The 12,305-nt window shown below is 56.9% G+C and overlaps 1 protein-coding gene across 5 annotated transcripts; it reads left to right on the forward strand.

Annotated features, from left to right (window-relative positions):
* The first annotated feature begins 1,282 nt into the window (after positions 1 to 1,282).
* On the forward strand, positions 1,283 to 11,882 carry FLYWCH2 (FLYWCH family member 2). Of its 5 annotated transcripts, none has more exons than XM_005591000.5 (4): positions 1,283 to 1,388; positions 7,760 to 7,855; positions 8,900 to 9,319; positions 11,575 to 11,882. In XM_005591000.5, the coding sequence occupies exons 3-4, from the start codon at positions 8,998 to 9,000 to the stop codon at positions 11,673 to 11,675; spliced, it is 423 nt and encodes a 140-aa protein (XP_005591057.1). In that variant the 5' UTR covers positions 1,283 to 1,388; positions 7,760 to 7,855; positions 8,900 to 8,997; the 3' UTR covers positions 11,676 to 11,882. The 5 variants fall into 5 exon arrangements, with proteins under 5 accessions (XP_005591057.1, XP_065393059.1, XP_065393057.1 ...); XM_065536987.2 differs by lacking the exon at positions 1,283 to 1,388 and adding an exon at positions 6,846 to 7,004; XM_065536985.2 differs by lacking the exon at positions 1,283 to 1,388 and adding an exon at positions 7,018 to 7,254.
* The last annotated feature ends 423 nt before the right edge of the window (positions 11,883 to 12,305 follow it).

A 12,305-nucleotide genomic window follows, 5' to 3' on the forward strand; every position in this document is an offset into this window, starting at 1 on the left:
GGCGAAACCCGTCTCTACTAAAAGCACAAAAATTAGCCGGGCGTGGTGGCGGGCGCCTGTAATCCCGGCTACTCAGTAGGCTGAGGCATGAGAATTGCTTGAACCCGGGAGGCAGAGGTTGCAGTGAGCCGAGATCAGGCCACTGCTGCACTCCAGTCTAGACGACAGAGCGCAATTCCCGTTTCTAAAAAAAAAAAAAAAAGTGCACAAGACAATGCCCGGGGAAGATAGGATACTGGGATGGGGGCAGCGGGAGCCTTGGTAGCGGAGTCCAGGGTGGGATTCAGAGACCTGCAGAGCCAGGGCCGGGAGGGGCAGGGCAGAGGAAGGGCGTGAAGCGCCGCTGACACTCGAACGTGAGCAGGCGGAAGGTGCGGGTGGCACATTCAGCGGCCGCTTTAGAGCGAGGGGGACGGGGCGCGGAGCCAGGCTTGGGAGGGCCAAGGGGGCAGGCGGAGTGGTGGCGACCCTGCGGGCCTGGGAGAGCCGCGGTGAGCCTAGGGGGCCGTGCCGGGGCCGCTCTGGCCGCTGCAGCCAAGTGTCCCAGGAAAGCAGGGCCCAGGGCCCCGCATCTCCCTGTGCCCGGAGCCAGCCCAGTCCCACCGCACTGGGTGGCTGGAGGATGACGAGTGTCCCGGGAACCCCTTGGGCCGGGTGAACGTGGTTGGACACCGAGAGGGTGGGGCCCGTGGGCAGGGGTGGGCCCAATGGGCCAGGGCTGAACCAATAACGAGAAAGGATGAATGGACAGGGGCTGAACTACAGGGCGAGGGCGGGACTAATGGGTGAGGGCTGGACCAATGGGCAGGGGCTAAGCTAATAGACGAGGGCAGGACCAATGGCGCGGAAGAGGCTGCTGCGTCGTCAAGGATGCAGAGATGAAAGCAAGGCAGTGGCTTCTTTGAGCCTAAAGACCTTCCCTCCGCATGCTCGGTATCGCGACGGGGGAGAGCAAAACCTTTAAACAAATGCTGCAGTTTCCCTCGCAGGGAGCCGGAGTCAAATAGATGAGGAAGCCCTGGGGTCGCAGTAAAGCCCACCCACTGGTGCTGGGAGAACCTCGCCCGGGACCCGGATCCAGGCCGCAGGTCCCCCGAGGCTCCGCCCCTGACGATGACACCCATTCCCGCGTCTCCCCGCCCCCTTACTGAATTTTGGCCCCGCCTCCTCCCTCCGATTGGCTGGACGTCCAGCTATACACCGCTCGGGCAAGACCCGGAGGAGCGGCCCCCGCTAGAAGACAAGGCCCCTGTGACCTTGCTGCGCATGCGCCTGCAGTGACCCCCGGCTTGAGGTGACGGCGCGAGCTGAGGCGGGTGCCCTTGGCGCGGAGGTTGAGGGACCCGCCGCGGCGCTGTCGCCGGAGAGGGAGGGCACCGCTGCCGTCGGTGAGGACGGGCCCCGGCGGGCGGGGAGGGTCGCGCGTCCTCGGCGTGGTCGCGTCCCCGGCCCGGCTCTCCCGGGGGTCCCGAGGGCTGCGGGTGCTGAGGAGGGGTCCGCGTCCCGACACTCAGGCCGCCTCCTGTGGGGTCTCCCGCGATTCCCTCCTTGCCTCTCCCCCCTCCTCCCCCACCCTCCCGTCCCCTGGCCAGAGCCTCAACACCCCCACATGAAGGAGCTCCGCACTAGCCCGCCGGCCCCTGGCGGTGTCCGCGGCGCCCAGCGCTGCCTTCCCGGCGCCCCCCAACCCCCGCCGGCCCCGTCCCCCGCTTGCAGCTCTGGAGGTTCCTGCAGGGACGGCAGCTACTTGGAGGCGTGAGATACTGGGGCGGGGGAGACACTTGGGACCTCAGGGTGTGGGTATTCTTGGGAAAGGAGAGAGCCGGGAAGCTGGGACCATTTGGGCGCAGCACAGCCCGCGTTTGATGCCGATTGCATCGGGTAAAGGAGGAGTAAAAGAAAGATTCTGAGCCCTGGTGATTAGGGGAAGGAGCTGCCACGACTGAAATTCCCATCGTGGGAAAGGTCTGCACTGCACACCATAGAGTAGCAGTTCTTGGCCTTCTTGGGGCAGGGGTCACAGCCGGTTTTTAAAATCTCCCTGTAAGGATGTGTACTGCACACCTTAGTGTCCCGTCATCCCGTCAGGGGGTCAATCACAGCCCCCCACCGTGGACTGCGTGGAGCAGTGATTATTGGGGAGCGGCTGTCCATATCGCCTGGGAACTTTTGCAATGACTTCACCCTTGCCTATCAGCTATTAACATCCCCTAATAAATTCACCGCTGTTTCCGTTACGCGGATGAAACCTGCCGGGAGGGCAAGGGATTTGTCGTCGCGGCTGAGGATGCCAGTGGTAGTGGACATTGATGTTTCTCTCCCTTTCGTATGAAGATGATTCTGTGGGTCCACCATGAGGCACCAGGCAGGGATCTTGTCTTCCAGAACCTCATCAGTAAGGGATTGTAACTTGTATTAGTTTCCTGTTGCTGTCCTGATAAATATGGTGGCTTAAAGCAACACAGGTCGGGTGCGGTGTCTCACGCCTGTAATCCCAGCACTTTGAGAGGCCGAGGCGGGCAGATCACAAGGTCAGGAGACGGAGACCATTCTGACTAACACGGTGAAACCCCGTCTCTACTAAAACAAAAATACAAGGCCAGGCGCGGTGGCTCAAGCCTGTAATCCCAGCACTTTGGGAGGCCAGGGTGGGTGGATCACGAGGTCAGGAGTTCGAGACCAGCCTGGCCAACAGAGTGAAACCCTATCGCTACTAAAAATACAAAAATTAGCCGGGCGTGGTGGCGGGCGCCTGTAATCCCAGCTACTCCAGAGGCTGAGGCAGAATAATGACTTGAATCCGGGAGGCAGAGGTTGCAGTGAGCCGAGACTGCACTGCTGCACTTCAGCCTGAGCGGCAGAGAGACTCCATCTCAAAACAAACAAACAGACAAAAAATTAGCCAGGGCCGGGCACGGTGGCTCACGCCTGTAATCCCAACACTTTGGGGGGCTGAGGAGGGCGGATCACCTGAAGTTGGCAGTTCGAGACTAGCCTGACCAACATGGAGAAACCCTGTCTCTGCAAAAAATACAAAATTTGCCAGGCATGGTGGCGCATGCCTGTAATCCCAGCTACTCAGGAGGCTGAGGCGGGAGAATGGCTTGAACCCGGGAGGCAGAGGTTACAGTGACCCAAGGTTGCACCATTGCACTCCAGCCTGGGCAAAAGAGCGAAACTCCGTCTCAAAAAAAAAAAAGAAAAGAAAAGAAAAAAGAACTCCGGGTAATTCTTTGGAATAGTGAGGTTGTAGAACTGCTGTTCATATGTTAATAGACTCAGTTTACCTTTTTCCTGAATATTTAAAAACTTTATTGAGATAATTCACATACTGTGCAATTTACCCATTTAAAGTATACAGTTTGGCTGGGCGTGGTGGCTCACGCCTGTAATCCCAGCACTTTGGGAGGCCAAGACGGGTGGATCACAAGGTCAGGAGATGGAGACCATCCTGGCTAACACGGTGAAACCCCGTCTCCACTAAAAAAAATACAAAAAACTAGCAGGGCACGGTGGTGGGCGCCTGTAGTCCCAGCTACTCGGGAGGCTGAGGCAGGAGAATGGCGTGAACCCGGGAGGCGGAGCTTGCAGTGAGCTGAGGTCCGGCCACTGCACTCCAGCCTGGGCGACAGAGCGAGACTCCGTCTCAAATTAAAAAAAAGAAAAAAAAAAAAAGAATTCCTCTTAAGGAAGATTTGTCCCTTCTTCAACATTTATTTATTCAATTATTTATATCAGCTTGGATTCATGGATATTTATTTTATTATCTGGGTTATAATCCCAACCACTGGCTTCCAAGGCAGGGCCTCAACTCTGAGGATCAGTTTTCTTTGTAACTGGCATTTCTGACTTCAAGCATCTGCTGCCCAAGGCCATTGGCTCTGGACCAGGCCTCCATCTCCCCAGGGACAGAGTAGAGTGATGGGGACACTGGGAAGGGAGATTATTGGGTGGCAATAATAGAGGTCAGGGTTGACATAATTTTTCCTGACTCAGGTCCCAGGTCAAGGACCAAGGACGTGGCTCTGGACAGGTCACTTCTGTGCTAGGTGCAGGCAGGAGGACCAGAGTGGCAGGGTTTTCTCTCTCTCTTTAATTTAATTAATTAATTTATTTTTTTATAGTGACGAGGTCTCCCTGTGTTGCCAGGCTGGTCTCGAACTCCTGGGCTTAAGTGATCCTCCCACCTTACTCATGCCTCTGACGGGCCAGCTACAATCTCAGGTTGCTATGTCCCCTTCCTTGGGTTAAATCATTTGCTAGAGTGGCTCAAAGAACTCAAGGAAACAGTGCCAGGCATGGTGGCTCATGCTTGTAATCCCAGCACTTTGGGAGGCTGAGGCGGGTGGATCACTTGAGGTTGGGAGTTTGAGACCAGCCTCGCCAACATGGTAAAAACCCAACTCAACTAAAAATACAAAAATTAGCTTGGCGTAGTGGCTGACACTTGTAATCCCAGCTACTCGGGAGGCTGAGGCAGGAGAATTGCTTGAACCTGGGAAGTAGAGGTTGCAGTAAGCTGAGATTGCTCCATTACACTCCAGCCTGGGTGACAAGAACGAGATTCCATCTCAAAAAAACAAACTATTGGCCGGGCGCGGTGGCTCAAGCCTGTAATCCCAGCACTTTGGGAGGCCGAGACGGGCGGATCACGAGGTCAGGAGATCGAGACCATCCTGGCTAACACAATGAAACCCCTCTCCACTAAAAATACAAAAAAATTAGCTGGGCGTGGTGGCGGCGCCTGTAGTCCCAGCTACTCGGGAGGCTGAGGCAGGAGAATGGCGGGAACCCGGGAGGCGGAGCTTGCAGTGAGCCGAGATCGTGCCACTGCACTCCAGCCTAGGTGACAGAGCGAGACTCCGCCTCAAAAAAAAAAAAAAAAAAAAACTATTTACAGGCCAGGTGTGGTAGCTCACGCCTGTAATCTCAGCACTTTGGGAGGCCGAGGCAGGTGGATCACCTGAGGTCAGGAGTTCGAGACCAGCTTGGCCAACATGGTGAAATCCCATCTCTACTAAAAATACAAAAAATTAGCTGGGCATGGTGGTGCCCATGCTCCTCTCTAAGGGAGACTTAGACAGGAGAATATCTTGAACCCAGGAGGCAGAAGTTGCAGTGAGCCAAGATCACAACACTGCACTCCAGCCTGGGAGACAGAGCAAGACTCCATCTCAAAAACAAAAAACAAAAAACAAAACTTATTTACATTTACCATTTTATTATAAAGGACACAGATGAAAATATAAATGCAACCAGGTGCGGAGGCTGAGGCGGGTGGATCACGAGTTCAAGAGATCAAGACCATCCTGGCCAACATGGTGAAACCCCGTCTCTACTAAAAATATAAAAATTAGGTGGGTGTGGTGGCGCACACCTGTAGTTCCAGCTACGTGGGAGGCTGTGGCAGGAGGATCACTGGCACCCAGGAGATGGAGGTCGCAGTAAGCCGAGATTGCGCCACTGCACTCCAGCCTGGTGACAGAGCGAGATTCTGTCTCAAAAAAATAAAATAACTAAAATACATATATATTTAAATATATAATATATATTATAATATAATATATATTATGTATATAAACGCAGCAGCATGTGTGGGAGGGGCTCAGTTTCCATTCCCACCCCACTCCCAACTCCCACACACCCCTCCAAGGACTCCATGTGTTCCTGGAAGCTCTGGGAACCCTCTCCTTTTGGGTTTTTATGGAGGCTTCATTACATAGGCATGATTGATTGAACCATAGGCCATTGGTGAACAACTTAACCTTCAGGCCCTCTCCCCTTCCTGGAGGTTGGAAGTGGGGCTGAAAGTCCCAACCCTCTAACCCTGCCTTGGTCTTTTGGGTGACCAGCCCCACTGAAGCAGCCCAGGGGCTACCAGCCATCAATCAGTACCTAAGCATACAAAAAGACATCATTTTGGAGATTCGAGGAATTTTAGGAATTATATACTAGGAGAGAGGGTCAAAGACCAAATATATATTTCACAATATGAAAGAGCGCAATTTACGTATTTCAGGATTCCCTTCTTGTTACAACTTAATGAGATTTTTTTATTTTCCTGACTTTTCTCTTTGGATAATTAGCCAGTAGTGTAGGTCTGTCTTGTTCCTTTACTATGGGGTTTGAATTTGAGATGGGGCTGACGGCCCTTTTTTTGCGGGGGGGGACGGAGTCTCGCTCTGTTGCCCAGGCTGGAGTGCAGTGGCATGATCTCGGCTCACTGCAAGCTCCGCCTCCCGGGTTCACGCCATTCTCCTGTTTCAGCCTCCTGAGTAGCTGGGACTACAGGCGCCGCCACCAAGCCTGGCTAATTTTTTGTATTTTTAATAGAGACAGGGTTTCACCGTGTTAGCCATGATGGTCTAGATCTCCCGACCTTGTGATCCGCCCACCTCGGACTCCCAAAGTGATGGGGCATTACAGGCGTGAACTGCCGCCCCCGGCCTCTTTCGGGCCCTTTTCTGCAGCTTAGAGTTGGCCTGGCTGCAGGGCTGGGACTATAGAATGGCAAGGAGGTGCCTCAGGTGCCAAATATTAGGTTGGTGAAAATTAATTGCGGTTTTGTCATTGAAAGCAATGGCAAAACCGCAATTACTTTTGCACTAACCTAATATAAGGAGGCGTGCAGTCTGGGGGTCAGAGTGAGTGTGGAGGTCTCCGGGAAGGGCCGCCGGCCTGGAGCAGGCTGCTAGGTCTGGGTCCCTGCCAGCCTTGCGGGGACGAACTGCTGTATTTTGCAGGAATTTACACGCTGGGTATGCAAGAGGCTGTATGTTTTTTGGACTCTAGGAGCGCTGCGGTCACAGAGCCGTCACGGCGGGAGGCGCTAGAGGACCCGGGGTGGACTCGGACGTGGGGTCAGGGATCCTGGCATTTATTCCTACCCAGACCTCCTGTTCATGCTGCGGAGCGTGGGAGGCGTAGGGAGATCGGCCGCCAGAGGGACGTGCGCCGGAGCCAATCAGCGTGTGAAGCAGGGCGCTATGTGGTTGGGGCCTCCGGTAACCTTTTTCCGCCCTGTAGTGGCTGGCCGGGTCATTGCCACTGGAGGTTCCCGGGGCTCCCCAGGTCTCCAGCATCCCCACATCGCCCTGTGACGCAGATGAGCAGAGCCGGAAGGGCCGCGCGGGAGGAACAGGGGTTGGCTTGCCCGGAGGCGGATTGATAACGCGACCCCGATCCCTGCGGTACTCCGCAGTCATGTGACTCGCTGCCTGGCGCGTTTCTTCGAGTGCCCACCCCCTCGAGAAGGTGCCCCTGGGGTGGGGGCTTCACATCTGCTTTTGTTTAGTGGTCAGAGGACTACAGAGGGGACCTCTCAGGACAAGGCCTGCAACCCTCTACTCCAGCCCTGCATCCTCAGGCCCCTCTCATGGACAATAGGGTCTTAGAAAACGCCAGGGTGCTGGGCATGGACCCCTCAGACCAGATGCATTGGGAGGGGTCCAAAGAGACCATGAGAACCTCAAGCCCAGGTTGGGGGATTGGCCCCGAGGGAAAAGTGGGCATCCCTGGGCCTTGTCTTGCCTGGGTCCTGGACGGGGGCTAGGTGGCTGCCCAGGCTGCAATGTTGTGTCTAGGCTAAAACTGTAGGCTGGGAAAGTCCCCATCATCGGCCTACCACCCAATCCCCACCCAAAAGACAGAAAGGCCACCCCACACTGGTGCTACAGCACCTCAGGACCGGGTCTCCAGGCCAACCAGAGCCGGGCGCTTGCCCCTACGAGGTTATAACCCATCCTTTCTGCTTCTCCAGGCCAGAAGCCAAGGAGCCCTCAGTGACTGTGGGATCCAAGACATTATATCGCTGTCCCCACCGAGCCAGGGAAGTGCCAACACCAGCTCAGACAAGGTTGGTGTGAGAACCAGCGGGTTGGGGAGACTGTGGGCCTCCAGACGGGGATGCGACTGGATCTGGTTGTCCCACCTTCCAGGGCCAGCTGCAGTGCTGTGGTCTGCAAAGTGCTGGCAGGTGCCTGGCCCATGTTCCCTGTGACAACACAAACTGAGCTCATGTCCCCAAAGTGCTTAGCTCTGATGCTTGGTGCCCAGGGACACCAGTGTCAGTTAAAATGGACGAAGTAGGCCGGGCGCGGTGGCTCACGCCTGTAATCCCAGCACTTTGGGAGGCCGAGGCGGGCGGATCACAAGGTCAGGAGATCGAGACCACGGTGAAACCCCGTCTCTACTAAAAATACAAAAAATTAGCCGGGCGCGGTAGTGGGCGCCTGTAGTCCCAGCTACTCGGGAGGCTGAGGCAGGAGAATGGCGTGAACCCGGGAGGCGGAGCTTGCAGTGAGCCGAGATCGCGCCACTGCACTCCAGCCTGGGCTGGGCGACAGAGCGAGACTCCGTCTCAAAAAAAAAAAAAAAAAAAAAAAAAAAAAAAAAAAAAAAAAAATGGACGAAGTACATCAGATGCTGTGTGGTCATGGGCTCTGTGTCCACTCTAGCTCTGCCACTCTGGCTGTGTGGATCACCCTGGCATGCCTCAGTGTCCTCAACTGTGACTGGGTCCATAAAAACAGCCTGCTGTCATAACAGGGGTGGGAGGGGGGACTGGAAGCAGTCCACAGGGTGGAAACCCTTTGACTGTGCTCAGAACGTGGGAGGCCCATCGGTAGTGGCTGGGCTCTTAGTCCATTAGTCACTCTGATGGCCCCTTGTGGAGACTGTTTACTGTGCACATTTTCCAGATGGGGTTAGATGGGGGTGACATATCCAAGGCTGTCAGGAGAGGAACTGGCAGAACAGAAGCCTAGTTCCATCAGGGCCCCCGCCAGCCTTGGCTCCAGCGAGCAGTGAGGCAGCCCCATCTGCCCACCTCCCTCCCAGAGTGGTGTCTAGAGCCCCCCAAGGGCTTCCTCCACTGACGGGATTTTGCTTCCTTCCTTAGGACGGAACCGCTGAACTCCAGGTTGCTTGCCTGGGAGTAGGAGAAATCCACCTGCTGGGGGCTGAGCGTGGCCTGAGGGACAGGCCGTGGGTCCCGGGATGCCCCTGCCTGAGCCCAGCGAGCAGGAGGGTGAGAGTGTGAAGGCTGGCCAGGAGCCATCCCCCGAGCCAGGCACAGAAGTCGTCCCGGCAGCCCCCAGGAAGCCCAGAAAGTTCTCCAAACTGGTCCTGCTCACAGCCTCCAAAGACAGCACCAAGGTGGCGGGGGCCAAACGCAAGGGCGTGCACTGCGTCATGTCCCTGGGGGTGCCCGGCCCTGCCACCCTTGCCAAGGCCCTCCTCCAGATCCACCCCGAGGCCCAGCGGGCCATTGAGGCAGCCCCTCAAGAGCCTGAGCAGAAACGCAGCAGGCAGGACCCAGGTGAGGCTCCACAGCGGCCCCCCAGGACAGCTTGGCACCTCCCAGGGTGGCCCCCACAGCCGCGCTGGCTCCATCAGGCCCTTCTCCCTGTCGTGCAGGTCCTCGTTCCCTGACTTTGACTACGTGTGGGGAGCAGTGGCACAGGGGTTAGGGCACAGGCCTGGGCATCCCCCGACCTCCAACCCTGCCTCTGAGTGGCCTTGCCTCTCTGCGTCTGTTCCCCACTCTGGAATGCGCTGCCCACTGACTCCTTCACAAGGGAGCATCTGAGGGTGTGGTGGGGCCCACAGGCAGCTGCTATCAGCTTCAAGGTCTTGGCTTGCAGCTGCTCAGTGAGAGTCTCTAAGGCCAGGAGCTTGATAGGTCACCTTTCCATATGTTCTAGAAAGCTCCTGTTGTCTCACTCGCTGTTCAGTCACTTAGCAACATCCACTGAACAGCAGCTGTGTGCAGGCTGGGCTCTGGAGACTCGAGGCACGCAGGATGAGACCCCCAGCAGACCAAGGCAGTGACCTCAGCCTGGCTCTCCAGGACTGCCCCTGCCCTTCCTACCTCCTCTGCCCAAGCAATCACCCCCCCGACAAGCCTCCAGGGAGACAGAGCTCGGGGCTCACAGGTCCCGTGGGGGAGTGGGGCTGGGGGTGTGGCCCTAGCTGCTGCAGGCTGGCTGGAGGTGATGGGTCAGGTTCATTCCCTCTGCTTTACTGTGGGAGTGATGAGATGGATGGAGGCACTGAGCGTCTTCAGCCCCGGCTCCCACTCCCCAGGGCCCTTGGCTCTGCCCCTGCTGTGTACTAGACCTTTCTGTCAGCTAGACTTGGGGGATACAGCCAGGTGGGGCATCGTAGCAGAGATGGCATGAGAGCAGGGCTGCCCCTTTCCCTGCACCCAGCTCTCCCTGAGGTGGCCCAGGCCCTGCCCCGCTGTCCCCTGTAGGAGGACAGGTCCCCCCTCCTGGCCCCCCAGCAGGTCCTCAGGTCCCCAGGTCCTGCCTCTGGGCTCTACCAGGGCAGGCAGCAGAGGGGGCAGGGCCCTAGGCAGCAGAGGAAATGGGCTGGGTACACCTTTTGAGCTGGAAGTTCCAGAGAGATGGGGCAGGGGGCTGCCCAGTGGGTGGGAAGAAGATGAGTTGGGGTTTCTTCCCGACTAGGAGTGGGCTCTGCCATGCCCTAAGAAGAAGAAAAGTCATAGCAGGTGGCCTTGGCTTGTGACCTCTGAACAGGTGGCCCCTGGGGTCAGCCAGGATACTCAGACTGGCAGCCCATTGTAAGAAAAGGGGGTGCTCTTAGGGTTCCTTCAGTTTCCTGGCTCACTGATGAAAATTGAGGGGTGAGTGGCCTGAGGTCACAGAGGGTCACAGCCCCATAGCCTCGCCGGGGCTGAGACCCCAGAATGCCTGAGATGGTGGTGTCCACAGCCACAGGCTTGGAGCTCTCAGGGAACCTAGTGGACCCCTCGGCCTCCATTCCTTTGCTGGAGTCTCAGGCCTGGTGTGAGCAGTGCTGTGGAACTCAGAAGGACCCCGTCCTCCCAGAGCTGGTGGGAGTGCCTGGCTCTCACTGCGAAGCCCCCACCATCCAGTCTTGCTCTGAGAGCCTCTGTGTGTCCCCCTGGCTTCTCCTGCCAACCTTGGGCAGAGGGTGCAGTCCCCACAGCCTGTGGGAGGCAGGGCTCAGAGGAGTGAAGTCACCACCCTGAGGCCACCAGGAGGTCCCTGCAGAGGGCAGAGGGGGTTGGAGTTTGGCTTAGGGTCTATTAGCTCTGTGGAATGAGAGCATCTCAAGGTCCTCCTAGCCCCTTTGAGACTCCTGCTTACTGCTGGGATCCATCTAGGCCCTTTGTGAGAATTGGAGCACAGCTATCTTCTCCAGATGAAAGGCAGAGCAGGGCTCCATCAGGCCCCAGGGGTCCCGCAGGCAGTCACCCTCGAGCATCGACCACCCCCACCTGCCAACTCCTCCGTCCTTCTGTCCCCACCCCAGGTCCAGCAGAGGCGATGGCTGTGGCTTCCCAGTGCTCAGCACAAACTTGGCCTCACGTTTCCTGGAAATGATTTTAGCAGCTTTTGTGGCCCTGGGCTGGTGGCCTTGGGAGCAGTGTCCCTGAGTAGCAGTCACTTCTCAGTCAGGCAGAGGCTTCTGGCCCTGGAACATCCACTGGCTGGGGTGAGAGTGAGGCCTGGTAGACCCCCAACACCCAAGCTCAGCCCTCCCTTCTCCATTGACACCAGCCTGATCCACCTTCTTCTCTTGCAGGCGCAGACAGAACAGAAGACAGTGCATTAGCAGCGGGGCCTCCTGAGGCTGCTGGGGAGAACTCCGCCCCCTGCCCTGTGGCACCTGGCAAGTCCCTGTAACGTTGACGACAGCGCATCCTCCCAGGCCACCAATCCGGCCATAGGCTCTTCTCTGTCCGCAGGGCTTCTGGGGCCCAATCGGTGAATCTTTGCTTTCAACATTGTGTAATTTCTTTCTTTCTTTTTTTTTAGATCAAGTATAAGTTACTTTTGTAAGCAGAAAAGTACTTTCAAACAAGAATAAAAGAAGCTGTTCGCTAGACCCCATAATGGGCAGGTTTTAAACATTCCAGGCTTCTAGGTCCTTTGAGGCTCAGCTCTGATGCCACCACCCCTGGGTCTCCCCACCCCAGCCCTTACCGGGTCCTTCCAGAGTGCCCCTTAGTCACTGCCCTCCCTGACCCAAGTCTCGCTTCCTCCATGAAGCCTCCCAGACTGACAGCTCCCAGGCACTAAGGGAGCTCAGCCTTGCTGAGAATGGTAGCTCCCGGATTCTGCTGAGGGAGAGGTAGGCCTGCAGCTCATGGGTGGGTTCAGGGAGGAACCTGACAAAAGCACGTGCGGCCTGCCTGTCATGTTCTTTCCAGGGGGTCTGTGGGCTGAGGGAACCGGAGTTCCTGCCCTGGCCCCCTGGGTGCCACCCCTGCTGGAGGGGAGGTGAAGGAAGCACAGCTACCCTACTTGAGCTCC

This window comes from Macaca fascicularis, chromosome 20 (genome assembly GCF_037993035.2).
Source record: "Macaca fascicularis isolate 582-1 chromosome 20, T2T-MFA8v1.1".
In the NCBI taxonomy this organism is placed as follows: Eukaryota; Metazoa; Chordata; class Mammalia; order Primates; family Cercopithecidae; genus Macaca; species Macaca fascicularis.

Coding starts and splice junctions, on each gene's coding strand:
- FLYWCH2 (XM_005591000.5), top strand. CDS start 8,998: ATGCCCCTGCCTGAGCCCAGCGAGCAGGAGGGTGAGAGTGTGAAGGCT. Junction 9,320..11,574: donor ACGCAGCAGGCAGGACCCAG/GTGAGGCTCCAC, acceptor CTTCTCTTGCAG/GCGCAGACAGAACAGAAGAC.